This window comes from Mustelus asterias, chromosome 23, assembly GCF_964213995.1.
Source record: "Mustelus asterias chromosome 23, sMusAst1.hap1.1, whole genome shotgun sequence".
NCBI lineage: Eukaryota > Metazoa > Chordata > Chondrichthyes > Carcharhiniformes > Triakidae > Mustelus > Mustelus asterias.
In genome coordinates this window covers 23223606-23237751 of record NC_135823.1, presented here as the reverse complement: position 1 = coordinate 23237751, position 14146 = coordinate 23223606, and the positions used below count along the sequence as shown (strand labels likewise).

Below are 14146 nucleotides of genomic sequence, written 5' to 3'. Positions count from 1 at the left end.
AAAGGAAATAGGAAGTGAGAGAAAGAAAATATATGAGTGAGAAAGAGCGAGAGAAGAAAACAGACGGAGAAGAAGAAAAGGGAAAACAAAAGGTAAGGAAAAAATGCAATGCTAATGTGCTTACTTTATCAATATTATGAATACAAAGAGGTTCTGATTGTGGAATCATACACAGTAGATATTGTAATGCACACATAGATTCAAACTAACAACAACATGGTTTATTGAGGAGCTGTTACCTGTACAAAGTACAAAATGAAACTAAAAGCAGGAGCCTCTGTAACAGCCTAATGACATCACCATCAAATCATGTGATCAGCTCTTAAAGCAATCATGCAACCACTTAAATATATAACAGGTACGTACATCATGAAAGTAGATTGAAAGTATTGAAAACCATGGTTGGGTGCTATTCACTGATATCACCTCTGGTGGCAGTGTTGAGGAAGAACATCTCTTGTATATCCTTTCATCCCCAGCATCATGTAAAGCAGAACACTGGCACAGAGTGGAGCATCTCTGATTGGATCTAGCCCTAGTGAAGTAGAGCACATACCTCCCCGTCATTCACTCAGCGTTATTACACTGATGTAGCTCTACCTTCAGCTTTCTCCCTGCCCGGTTCATTCCCTGTCACTACAAAGCTGAAAAAAAAAACTTTTTTATGAAGACCTTCCATCTCACTGAGGAGACTTCGGGTCAATCTACATCCAACAACCTGCTCTGAAAACTCTGCTCACATTTTGCCAGACTGTGACAAATTCCACCATAGCAGCTGAGACATCCACAATATTCAAAAACAACTTCCAACAGTCTACAAAGTTGACAATTTGCTCCAGCTCCGATTGTTAATGGATCCTTTCAAAAGCTCCAGGATCGGGATTTTTGCCAAAATTTAATCGAATTTTCCCTGAGCCATGCCCTACCTGTGTACCACGTTTTGTTGCAATCCGTCCATTTCTGTTGAGACGTCTTGTTTACAGACTAATACACTAACAGGTGAAAACATTACCTCCAACTACAGCAGTGTAATCAAACGGTTTAATAACCATTGCTCCTTGTTTTACACTTCTCTGCTTCCGCAGGACTGCAATAGATTTAGAATTTTCCTTTAAACGATGACTCAGCACGTCCACTACGATTCTCAGCAACTTTTACAGATGAACCATAGAAAGCATTCTTTCTGGTTGTATCACAACTTGGTATGGCTCCTGCTCTGCCCAAGACCGCAAGGAACTACAAAAGGTCGTGAATGTAGCCCAATCCATCACGCAAACCAGCCTCCCATCCATTGACTCCGTCTACACTTCCCGCTGCCTCAGAAAAGCAGCCAACATAATTAAGGACTCCACGCATCCCAGATATACTCTCTTCCACCTTCTTTTTCCTCTATGTACTCTATGAACGGTATGTGTTGTCTGCCGAGCGCCAAGAAACAATACATTCCACTGTAGTTAATGTGACAGTAATAAATCAAATCAAAAGTGGTGGGTGGAGCGAGCATGAGGGAGTGAATGTGAGGGTGAGGGGGTAGTGTGAGGGGGTGAGTGTGGGGGGTGAGTGTGAGAGGGTCAGTGTGAGGGGGTGTGGTGAGGGGTGAGTGTGAGAGGGTCAGTGTGAGGGGGGTGAGTGTGAGGGGGTGAGTGTGAGAGGGTCAGTGTGAGGGGGTGAGTGTGAGGGGGTGAGTGTGAGAGGGTCAGTGTGAGGGGGTGAATGTGAGAGGTGTCAGTGTGAGGGGGTGAGCGTGAGGGGGTGAATGTGAGAGGGTGGGGTGTGTGTGACGGGGTGAGAGTGAGGGGGTGAGTGTGAGGGAGTGAGAGTGAAAGGGTCAGTGTGAGGGAGTGAGTGTGAGAGGGTGAGTGTGAGAGGGTGAGTGTGAGAGGGTGGGTGTGTGTGACGGGGTGAGAGTGAGGGGGTGAGTGTGAGGGAGTGAGTGTGAGGGGGTGAGTGTGAGAGGGTGAGTGTGAGGGGGGTGTCAGTGTGAGGGGGTGGGGCTGAGTGTGAGAGGGTAGGGGGTGAGTGTGAGGGGGTGGGGGGCGAGTGTGAGGGGGTAGGGTGAGTGTGAGGGGGTGGGGGAGTGAGAGGGGTAAGGGTTGAGTGTGAGGGGTTGGGGCGAGTGTGAGGGGGTGGGGTTGAGTGTGAGGGTGGGGGCGAGTGTGAGGGGGTGGGGGTGAGTTTGAGGGGGTGGGGGGGCGAGTGTCAAGGGGTGGGGAAGTGTGAGGGGGTGAGTGTGAGGGGTGGGGGTGAGTGTGAGGGGGTGGGGCCGAGTGTGAGTGGGTGGGGGGGCGAGTGTGAGGGGGTGGGGGGCGAGTGTGAGGGGGTGGGGTGTGAGTGTGGGGAGGTGGGGGGTGAGTGTGAGGGGTGGGGGGGCGAATGTGAGGAGGTGATTGTGAGGGGTGGGGGGCGAGTGTGAGGGGTGGGGTGAGTGTGAGGGGGTGAGCGTGAGGGGGTGGGGGGCGAGTGTGAGAGGGTGGGGGGCGAGTGTGAGGGGGTGGGGGAGTGTGAGGGAGTGAGTGTGAGGGGGTGGGGTGTGAGTGTGAGGGGGTGAGTGTGAGGGGTGGGGGTGAGTGCGAGGGGGTGGTTGGCGAGTGTGAGGGGGTGGGGGGTGAGTGTGAGGGGGTGGGTGGCGAGTGTGAGGGGGTGGGGGCGAGTGTGAGGAGGTGGGGGCGAATGTGAGGGGGTGGGGGTGAGTGTGAGGGGGTGGGGGTGAGTGTGAGGGGGTGGGGGTGAGTGTGAGGGGTGGGGGCGAGTGCGAGGGGGTGGGGGGCGAGTGCGAGGGGGTGGGGGTGAGTGTGAGGGGGTGGGGGTGAGTGTGAGGGGGTGGGGTGAGTGTGAGAGGGTGGGGGGGCGAGTGTGAGGGGGTGGGGGGTGAGTGTGAGGGGGTGGGGGTGAGTGTGAGGGGATGGGGGCGAGTGTGAGGGGTGGGGGTGAGTGTGAGGGGTGGGGGCGAGTGTGAGGGGGTGGGGGGCGAGTGCGAGGGGGTGAGGGGTGAGGGAGTGTGAGGTGAGTGTGAGGGGTGGGGGGTGAGTGTGAGGGGATGGGGGCGAGTGTGAGAGGGTGGAGGGTGAGGGTGAGGGAGTGAGTGTGAGGGGGTGGGGTGAGTGTGAGGGGGTGGGGGGCAAGTGTGAGGGGGTGGGGGGCGAGTGTGAGGGGGTGGGGGGCGAGTGTGAGGGGGTGGGGTTGTTGTGTGAGGGGTGGGGCGAGTGTGAGGGGGTGGGGGGCGAGTGTGAGGGGTTGGGGGTTGAGTGTGAGGGGGTGGGGGCGAGTGTGAGGGGGTGGGGGATGAGTTTGAGGGGGTGGGGGAGTGTGAGGGGGTGGGGGACGAGTGTGAGGGGGTGGGGGAGTGTGAGGGGGTGGGGTGTGAGTGTGAGGGGTGGGGGCGAGTGTGGAGGTGGTTGGGGGTGAATGTGAGGGGGTGGGGGAGTGTGAGGGGGTGGGGGACGAGTGTGAGGGGGTGGGGGAGTGTGAGGGGGGTGGGGTGTGAGTGTGAGGGGTTGGGGAGCGAGTGTGAGGTGGTTGGGGGTGATGTGAGGGGTGGGGGATGAGTGTGATGGGGTGGGTGTGAGTGTGAGAGGGTGGGAGGCGAGTGTGAGGGGGTTGGGGGTGAGTGTGAGGGGGTGGGGATGAGTGTGATGGGGTGGGGGAGCGGGTATGAGGGGATGGGTGAGTGTGAGGGGGTGGGGAGTGTGAGGGGTGGGGGGCGGGTATGAGGGGGTGGGTGAGTGTGAGGGGGGGTGTCAGTGTGAGGGGGTGGGGAGAGGCTGGATGAATGAGGGGAGTTTGCTGGGTGAGAGAGAGTGTTGTCAGGAATCTATGATCAGAATCAGGGTAAAGTTGGATGTCAGCAAACCATTCTTCATCCAGACGTGTGTCACAGGTGAAGAAGCTGTGACCAATCAGTGTATTTTCATAGCTTCCGCCCTCGTGTTCTGGGGGCGGGGGGAAGGGCACTATGAAGGGGTGAGGTTTGAGGGGGCACTGCCAGAATTGGAGGTGGGCACACCGCCCCACTAACTGTAAATCCACCTCTATACTGGACTAGTAATCCAGAGGCCTAGGCTAATGCCCTCAGGATGGGTTCAAATCCTTGGTGGAATTTAAATTCAATTCGTAAATCTGGAATTGAAAGCCAGTCTAAGTGACCATGAAATCACTGATTGTCGTTAAAACCCATCTGGTTCACTCATGTCCTTTAGAGAAGGAAATCTGCCGTCCTTACCCGGTCTGGCCAACATGTGACTCCAGATCCACAACAATGTGGTTGACTCTCAACTGCCCTCTGAAATGGCCTAGAAAGCCACACAGTTCGAGGGTAATTAGGGAAGGGCAATAAATGCTGATCTTGCCAACAACACTCATACAAGAATAGAGAAAAAAACGTCTCTCTCCCAGCCTCTCACAAGAATGCACCTGGATATTTTTGATGTAGGTAATCCACGTCCGTGATGAAGCTGTTATAAGGCAGTAGGAATCCGACTCCAGCCAGAAGCATCGCAAAATAAATGCCATGATAGCTGTCCTTGGGCTGTGACACATTGTCTGCAATGGAAAGACACCACAAAAAACAATGAGATCCCGATCATGAATAGTGTCCAAAGCAAACTCCATTCTTCAGAAACCCGGACTCAGAGAGGCTGCTTCGGGTTGCCAACTCTCCAGGAATCCCCGGGAATTGAAGATCGATCTCCGGCATGCTGAAACCCTGGAGAAACATCATCGGGATATACATTTTTTGACATTTCCTTCAAATATTTCTCTTTACCAGATATCGAAATATTGAAAACTGGGCAAAAAAACAAAGGCTGTTTGGCTGAGAGTCAAGTATCATCCAATGGGATAACGAGTTTTTTTGCTTTCCAATTGGTGGAACAAGGCAATTTCCGGCCAATGGACTCATCCACAAGGATGGATGGGTCGGTGACTGGATTATGGGGGTGAGTCATGTGATGAAAGGGCGGCACGGTGGCTCACAGAGCCAGGGACCTGGGGTTCGATTCCCGGCTTGGGTGACTGTCTGTGTGGTGTTTGCATGTTTTCCCCATGTCTGCGTGGGTTTCCTCCGAGTGAATCATAGAATCATAGAAACGCTACAGTGCAGAAAGAGACCATTTGGCCCATCGAGTCTGCACCGACCACAATCCCACCCAGGCCCAAACCCCATATCCCTACATATTTACCCACTAATCCCTCTAACCTACGCATCTCAGGACTCTAACGAGCAATTTTTTTTTTAGCATGGCCAATCAACCTAACCAGCACATCTTTGGACTGTGGGAGGAAACCGGAGCACCCGGAGGAAACCCACGCAGACACGGAGAGAACGTGCAAACTCCACACGGACAGTGACCCAAGCCGGGAATCGAACCCAGGTCCCTGGAGCTGTGAAGCAGCAGTGCTAACCACTGTGCTACCGTGCCGCCCCATAGTGCTCCGGTTTCCTCCCAAAGGTGTGTGGGTTAGGTGGATTGGCCGTGCTAAGTTAACCCTAAAGTCAGGGGATTAGCAGGGTAAATGCGTGGGGAATAGGGCCTGGGTAGGATAGTAGTCGGTACAGACTTGATGGGCCAAATGGCCTTCTTCTGTACTGTATGGATTCAATGATTCCATGAAAGCTCCAGGAATACATTCAATCACAGTTGGCAACCTGATGGCAGTTTGTTCTGTAACGGGGCATGGGGTGGGAGGATGCTGAGTCGTGTCTGACCACCTGCTCCTGGGAAAGTGACCTGTATGAATCCAGGCACACCTGGTTAGAAACAGGATGTGTACAGGGCTTACTGCCACATACACATCTGGGCGGCATGGTGGCACAGTGGTTAGCACTGCTGCCTCACAGTGCCAGGGACCCAGGTTTGATTCCCAGCTTGGGTTACTGTGCGGAGTCTGCACATTCTCCCCGTGTCTGCGTGGGTTTCCTCCGGGTGCTCCAGTTTCCGCCCACATTTTGAAAGGCGTACTGGTTAGGTACATTGGCCATGGTAAATTCTCCCTCAGTGTACCCGAACAGGCGCTGGAGTGTGGCGACTAGGGGATTTTCACAGTAACTTCATTGCAGTGTTAATGTAAGCCTACTTGGGACAGTAAAAAATAAACTTTAATAAACATCTGGATTTGGTATGATTGGGAAGAGTTTGGTGGATTGCCACTCCGAGCACTGCACTGACTAACTCAGCTTAGAGCGGACATCAATCTGAGACCTTGCTGGAGAGTGGAGCTCAGGAGCACAGTCACTCCTGGGAGCCGTATCTTAAAATGAGCTTATTTGTCAGTTTGGGCTAATTGTAAATGGGAAATAGTGGTAGCAGGAAGTGTGTCTGGGATTTGTGTGAACACAGTTTGAGACGTTCAGCCTGCCTGGACATTATGGGATGTGCCCCTCCTGAACCTAGCAATGTGTTCCTGGTGATTCTCATCCCACCTCCCCCCCCCCAAACCCCCCACCCCAACCCCAGCCCCCACCCAATTGCACTTGGCAATTTTCCTGAATGCTTCCAGCTGGTAAACAAGGAGGGAATGATTTCCCGTTTGCTGCCTGCAGTGTTTATAGTCAGAGCGGTATTTTAGGAGTCACTCCGTAGGGGAATGAATCATCTCGATGGAGTGCAGGCCAGCACACTCACTGCTAGCTGCAAAACACCCCTTCCCCACGCCCTTGTCTCACAGTAACCTCCAAAAAGCAAACATCTCGGTTAGACATCAGTGGACCGATGGCAGCCCAGGAGAGGTGGGAGTGAAAGGCAGTCTGGTATCCCGCCTTGTGGACCCCACACAAAGGGCAGAATTTTCCCTTCCCGCCCGCCACGGGAATCTCCCCCCTCCGCCCCCCCCACGGGGACAGGGGCGTGGGGAAGGGATGTCACACAGCTGGCAGTGAGAGTGTGCTGGCCTGCACTTCACCGAGAGGATTCATTCCCCCTACTGAGTGACTCTTAAAGCACCGCTCTGATTACAGACCATGCAAATGTCCATCGACCTCGGGCGGGATTTTCCAGATTTGGGGCGAGTGTGGCCGGAAAATCCCGCTCAAGAACGTGAGAGGGGGCTGCGATCAAGCAAGTACCTCTTACTGCGCCACAAAGAACAGTGCTCCAAGCAGGGACTGTCAGCAGTCTCGATGCCCCTGATCAGTGAAGCCATCGTCAAATTATCACAAGCAGGGTCATCCTGATGTTGGCTCCATTCTCTCTCCGTAGATGCTGTGAGAAGCCTCACAACAACAGGGTAAAGTCCAACAGGTTTATTTGGTAGCACGAGCTTTCGGATCGTTGCCCCTTCATCAGGTGAGTCCTGATGAAGGGGCAACGCTCCGAAAGCTCGTGCTACCAAATAAACCGTTTTGGATTTTAACCTGGTGTTGTGAGACTACTTACTGTGCCCACCCCAGTCCAACGCTGGCAACTCCACTCCATAGTTGCTGCCAGACCTGAGATTTTCCAGTATTTTCTGTTTTTCTTTCAGATTCCAGCATCCGCAGTAATTTGTCTTTATCCCGAACAGCACATTGTTTCCAGGACGCAGGCGGAAGATCCGACCTGATGCTGGGTATTGTGGTCTAGCTTCTGCTGTGACCTGCACCATTCTGAAAACACGCCCATACAAACAATGCTGATGGATTTCCCTTCGAACCTTTCTGCCCAGGCCTAATGGAATAATGGGTGTTATCAACTGATTGCTGAGACAGGTCTGTGACACTTCACTGCTGGAGCACCAAGGCTTGTGTCCATCAAAGAGGTGGGGAACAAAAGGATTCCCCATTCTCTTGACAGCAGCAACTCACATCAATAATTCACAAAGTTCAGCCAGAAGCGAAGGGTTGAACGCGCTGAATGGAATGATCACAGCGTGCCCTTTGGATAAAGTGGCAAGGGTTTTTATCAAAGGAACATTTCCATTAATATCTGGGTCAGGATGCACCGTGACCAACACCTGGCGGAGAGGGGCAAATGTTCCTGTAACATCCTCCAAGTGCCTTGATGAGCTGCAGGCTTTGTAGGTGAGTGCACCATGTGGTGTGACAACCACCATCCACATTAGCAAGTCCGAGGATTGATTCCTCATCTGTGTTGAGTTACGGGACTTCCTGGGGTCAGCGGCTGGGCCCAGCAGGTGGGGAGACACACGTAGGGACCGCCACCGAGTACTGGATGGGCCTCCGCTTTCATACAGCCTATCCTGCCCCAGGAAAGTTGCAAGGATATCGACCTGTCTTTGCATTATTTCTGCACCTCATCAAACACAGGGCAGGAGCAATTCTTTATATTGCTTTAAATCAGGTTCTTGCCAAGGCTGTCTCTGAGGTCAGTCACTTTGAATTTCAGGGCAAGGACATTGTAAAAATAGGCACATAGAAACACTGAGTTTAAATAGTTATTGACACTAAAACCCAGTTAAAACACTAAAGGTAAGGAAGTACTTTTGAAACTATATGAGGCATTGGTGAGGCCGCACCTGGAGTATTGTGCACAGTCTTGGTCCCCTGATTTGAGGAAAGGTGTAGTGGCATTGGAGGCAGTTGAGAGGAGGTTCACTAGATTGATTCCAGAGATGAGGGGTTTGTCGTATGAAGAGAGATTGAACAGTTTAGGCCTACACTCTCTGGAATTTAAAAGAATGAGGGGAGATCAAATAGAGGTACACAAGGCGATAAAAGACATGGATAAAGTAGATGTGGAGCGGATGCTTCCTCTTGTGGGGCATTCTAGGACGAGAGGTCACAGTCTTAGGATAAGGGGGAGCAAATTTAAAACAGAGTTGAGGAGAAACTATTTTTCCCAAAGGGTTGTTAATCTGTGGAATTCACTACCCCAAAGTGCGGTGGATCTGGGACAGTGAGTAAGTTTAAAGAGGACTTAGACAGATTTTTAATTGGTAATGGGTTGAAGGGTTATAGGACGAAGGCAGGAAAATGGGGATGAGGAGCATATCAGCCATGATCGAATGGCGGAGCGGACTCAATGGGCCGAATGGCCTAATTCTGCTCCTATATCTTAAGAACTTATGAAAAGAGAAAAAGTGCTTCAATATATAAGCGATTAAATGTGTTGTGGAACTGTTTCGAGACTCTCAGAAGTGAAGCTACAGATCAGGAAAAGAAATGATAGGAAATAACAGTGTGGTATGAAAAGGCAGGAGTCCTTCAACTGTTTGGCAACCTGTTTGAATAACTGGCTGGTCATAAAACATCAATGACCATTGTAAAGCTGGAAGCAAACCATCAAGGAAATAGTTCAAAGAAAGATCTTTTTGCTACATTCAAGGACAGAAGCCATATTCACATTTCCTCGTTAAATCCACACATGCATTTGAATGACTGGACGTAAGGCTGATAAACACTGTTCTGTGTGGGTGTTTAAGATTGTTAAAAATGTATTCTTCCATGGGGTGTGGGCATCACTGGCTAGGATGTCGAGATGCCGGCTTTGGACTGGGGTAAACACAGTAAGAAGTCTCACAACACCAGGTTAAAGTCCAACAGGTTTATTTGGTAGCACAAGCCACAAGCTTTCAGAGCGCTGCTCCTTCGTCAGGTGAGTGGGAGTTCTGTTCACAAACAGGGCACATAAAGACACAAGCTCAATTTACAAAATAATGGTTGGAATGCGAGTCTTTACAGGTAATCAAGTCTTAAAGGTACAGACAATGTAAGTGGAGAGAGGGTTAAGCACAGGTTAAAGAGAAGTGTAGTGTCTCCTACAGAGACATCTACGGAGAAATACACATCTCTTTAACCTGTGCTTAACCCTCTCTCCACTCACATTGTCTGTATCTTTAAGACTTGATTATCTGTAAAGGCTCGCATTCCAACCATTATTTTGTAAATTGAGTTTGTGTCTTTATATGGCCAGTTTGTGAACAGAACTCTAACTCACCTGACGAAGGGGCAGTGCTCCGAAAGCTGGTGACTTGTGCTACCAAATAAACCTGTTGGACTTTAACCTGATGTTGTGAGACTTCTTACTCACTGGCTAGGCCAGCATTTATTGCCCATTCCACAAGAAGGTGATGGTGAGCTGCTTGCTTGAACCTGCTGCAGTCCCTGTGGTGTAGGTACACCCTCAGTGCTGTTTGGGGAGAAAGTTTTGGATTTTCCATAGAATCCCTACAGTGCAGAAGGAGGCCATTCGGCCCATTGAGACTGCACCAACTCTCCAATTAAGCATCTTACCCAGGTCTGAAACCTTGCTCATTTACCATGGCTAATCCACCTAACCTACACACCATATGAGGAAGCCAAAACACCTGGAGGAAACCCATGCAGACATGGGGAGAACGTGCAGACTCCACACAGACAGTGACTCAAGCCGGGAATTGAACCCGGGTCCTTGGTGCTGTGAGGCAGCAGTGTTAATCACTGTGCCACCATGCCACAGTGAAGGAATGGTTCCAAGTCAGGTGGTGTGTGGCTTGGAGGGGAAGTTACTGGTGGTGATGCCCTCATGTATCTGCTGCTCTTGTCCTTCGAGGTGGTAAAGGTCACAGGGTTGGAAGTTGCTGTCAGTTAATGTTTGGAGACCAGAGTCTAAAAAGGAAGGAGTGATTAGGGTGGAGGATGAAGAGATTTCAAAATGTGAATGAGGGTTTTGAAGGTGATGCACTGGGATATGAAGAAGCAATGAAGTTGGCAAGGTCACAAAATGTAAAACTAGAAGATTGTGAGTAAGTGTGGGTTCCAAATGAGATGCATTATTTGGCTTGTATTTCCTTCCATAGAGATGATGGTGGAATGATTTGATTGAGGTTTTAAGTGGATTTCACAGTGTAGATACGGAGGAACGATTTTCTTTGGTAGGGTAACATAAGAGAACATAGTCTTAAAATCAGAGCTAGGCCATTCAAGAGCAAAATCAGGAAGCAATTTTTCAAGCAAAGGATATTAGAAATCTGGAACTCCCTTCCCTAAAAGAGTCATAGAATCCCTACAGTGCAGAAAGAGGCCATTCAGCCCATCCAACCTGCACCAACAACAATCCCACGCAGGCCCTAACCCCAAAACTCCACATATTTACCCTGCTAATCCCCCTGACACTAAGGGTTAATTTAGCATGGCCAATTCACCTAGCTTACACATATTTGGACTGTGGGGGGAAACCAGAGCACCCGGAGGAAACCCACGCAGATACGGGGAGAACATACAAACTCCATACAGACAGTGACCCAAGGCCGGAATTGAACCCAGGTCCCTGGCGCTGTGAGGCAGCAGTGCTAACCACTGTACCACCATCAAAAAGTTGTAGATTTCAAGACAATCGGAGCTTCCAGGACTGAGACAGATGGGATTATGCTCGGGAAAGGTACATAGGGATATAGAGCAAAGGTGGATAAATGGAATTGAAGCCCAGATCAGCCAAGATCTAATTGAAGGGACTGAATGGCCCAAGCTTGACCTTATAAAATGGGGTTTATTCAAGAAGAGCTTAGGGAGGTTTTAAACTAAATAATGGGGAGATGGGAGGAGATTTAAAATGAATGGAGGTTTGGAAAGTTGCAGAGAAATGAATAGTGCAGGGTGGCAAGCGAAGGACAGGAAGGAATAGGGTGTGCAAATACAGAGCGCACCAGTAAATATAGTCAGAGTAGCGAAAAAGACAAGAATTAAGGGCTCGCTCTCTGAACTCACGCAGCATTTTTAACAAGATGGGTGAATTGATCGTACAAATAGCAATATATGTATGCTATGACGGCCGTTACAGCGGCATGATTACTAATGGGCCACAGCTAGGACCTGAATATTCAAGGGTATTTAACATTTCAGAAGGTTAGAAAGAAAGAGAAAGGAGGTGGGGTAGCTCTGTTAAGAAAGGATGAATCAGTATAGGAGTGAGAAATGATCTTGGTTCAAGGGATAAAAAAGTAAGGGCAATTCTCCCAGCCCGCTGCGCTGCTCGAGTAGCGCAGTGGGCCAGGAGACATCAGCGGCGGCCATTTTGCAGGCTTCCCACTGGGCGTCACGTGTCTCCCAGGCAAAGATTTTTGACGTAAGCAGCTCTGCACTGGAATACATGGTAATTGACATTTCCGTGTGATTAGCGGGCCCGGGATTGAATTCTCCAGGTCCACTAGTGTCTTCCCTCCCTTGCCAGGAGTGGTTGCCTCCAGCGGGGTTTACTACTGCCCCCATCTAACGGGGATCAGGCAGCCTGACCCTGCTGGAGGGAAGAGTTGCCATTGAAGCCCCCCCCGGGGAGGTCAGGGGTAAGAGAGGGTGCCCCTTTGGCTTGAAGAAAATTTACACTTTGCAACAATAAAGCACATCATGCTGTGACTAAACAACACTGATCTGGCAGTCAGACACAGGAGCTGGAATTTTCCAGTCCGGCTTGCAGTGGGAATCGTCACGGGGAGGACGGAAAAGTTGATGGAAAAGCCAACGGTTGATTGACTTTGGGCAGGAATGTCTGGTCCTGCCCATCTGGGTGTTATTGTGAGTTTTACCAGAGGTCTTATATTTAGCTTGGACTCTGAGATCGGACACTTCGGGGGCAATTTTCCCATCCCACCCATCATGGGAATCATAGCGGGCGCGGGGCGGACCATGCAAAGGTCCATTGACCTTGGGCAGGATTTTCCGGTTTTGGGGCGGGAAAATCCCACCCTTCATGTTTCAACAGACCTGCGCATATAGGGTGGAGATTAGGACGCAAATGTGGGGTTTGCTCTGGTTAGCAAACCTCGGGCTGACACCATGAGGTGTGAATGAGGGTTTCAGGAAATGGGTAAGTGATCATGTGAAGGTGGAAATAGACTGTCCTGACAAACCTCCCCAATACTTACCATCTTGACTGATGCCTGAAGAATGGCCATTTGTGTGAGGTACTGCACTGCACCCATTGGTGGTACCAGCAAGAAGCAGGCTCTATGGGAGTGCAATGGGCAAACTGAAGGAAACAAAAGGTGAATATGCACAGGGGATGGTAGCATAGTGTAAATATTGCTGGACTCGCAATCCAGCAGCCTGGGCTAATGCCTTTGAGAAATGAGTTCAAATCCCACCAAGACAGTCAGGGGAATTTAAATTCAATTAATTAATGAAAGAATCTGGAATAAAACATATTCTTACTGTTATTACTATTATTAGGTGCACTGACCCGAACAGGTGCCGGAGTGTGGTAACTGGGGGAATTTCACAGTAACTTCATTGCAGTGTTAATGTAAGCCTTACTTGTGATTAATAAATAAACTTAACTGTAACTTTTTATTGTCTGCACATTCTCCTCATGTCTGTGTGGGTTTCCTCCAGGTGCTCTGGTTCCCTCCCACACTCCAAAGATGTGTGGCTTAGGTGGATTGGCCACGCTAAATTATCCTTTAGACCTTGATTTTACCGACACACAGGCTCACAGAGCGGCAATCTCCATGGCCTCAGGCGTGATCTTACGAGCCTCAGGCGGGCGTGCTGGTAAAATTCCAGCCTTAGCGTCCAAAAATGTACAGGTTAGGGGGATTGACTATAGTAAGTGTGTGGGTTTATGGGGATAGGACCAGGGAGAGGGTCTGGGTAAGATACTCTATCAGAGAGTCAGTATGGACTCAATGGGCTGAATGACCTCCTTCTGCACTTTCGGGATTCTATGATTATATATATTCTATGATTACTGATGGTTATGAAACGGATGTCAATAAAAATCAATCTGGTTCATTAATGACCCTCAGGGGAGTTAGAAAGTAGCTCAACATCATCTCCTCAAGGGCAAAGGAGTCGGCAATAAATGCTGGTCTTACCAATGGCACCCCCTGCCACGAATGAATGAAAACAGTGTAGATGTACTCACAAACCGGGCATCACCTGCATCATTGGTTATGGACATCCCACTGTCCTGCCTCTTCTTACTCTGCAGTTCTTCCTCTTCCAATGGGTAGCCATCAAAGCTGAAGTTCATCACCACGTTCCCCTCTGGTGTCTGGGTCGGGGTGCCACTCCTGAAGCTCTCCGTGCCCAGGGTTGCCATCCTCCACCTTCTTCACCAGAAAAGCCAAACTCTCTAATTCCAAAACAAAATCAAAGAAACAATTCTTCAGTCAACTCTTTTTAAAATCAGCTGCTGCTGTGTTTGGACAGGCGCCCTCAGGAAACGGGACCACCTGCTCCAGCGGGCCTGGCCTGTACAGCTCTAAGGCCTGCTGGGAATTTCTTTGAATTCTCCAGCCT

General features: G+C 50.2%; 1 protein-coding gene across 1 annotated transcript in view; it reads right to left on the bottom strand.

Moving 5' to 3' along the window:
- The window catches only part of LOC144510922 (equilibrative nucleoside transporter 4-like), a 51937-nt gene extending 37991 nt beyond the window's left edge, over window positions 1–13946 (bottom strand). The window contains exons 1-3 of the mRNA XM_078240980.1: window positions 13784–13946; window positions 4411–4539; window positions 1013–1087 (exon numbers count right to left, since the gene is read on the bottom strand). Of these exons, the coding sequence (XP_078097106.1) occupies window positions 1013–1087; window positions 4411–4539; window positions 13784–13946 (367 nt within the window). The remainder of the gene's footprint in view (window positions 1–1012; window positions 1088–4410; window positions 4540–13783) is intronic.
- Between the last annotated feature and the right edge of the window lie 200 nt (window positions 13947–14146).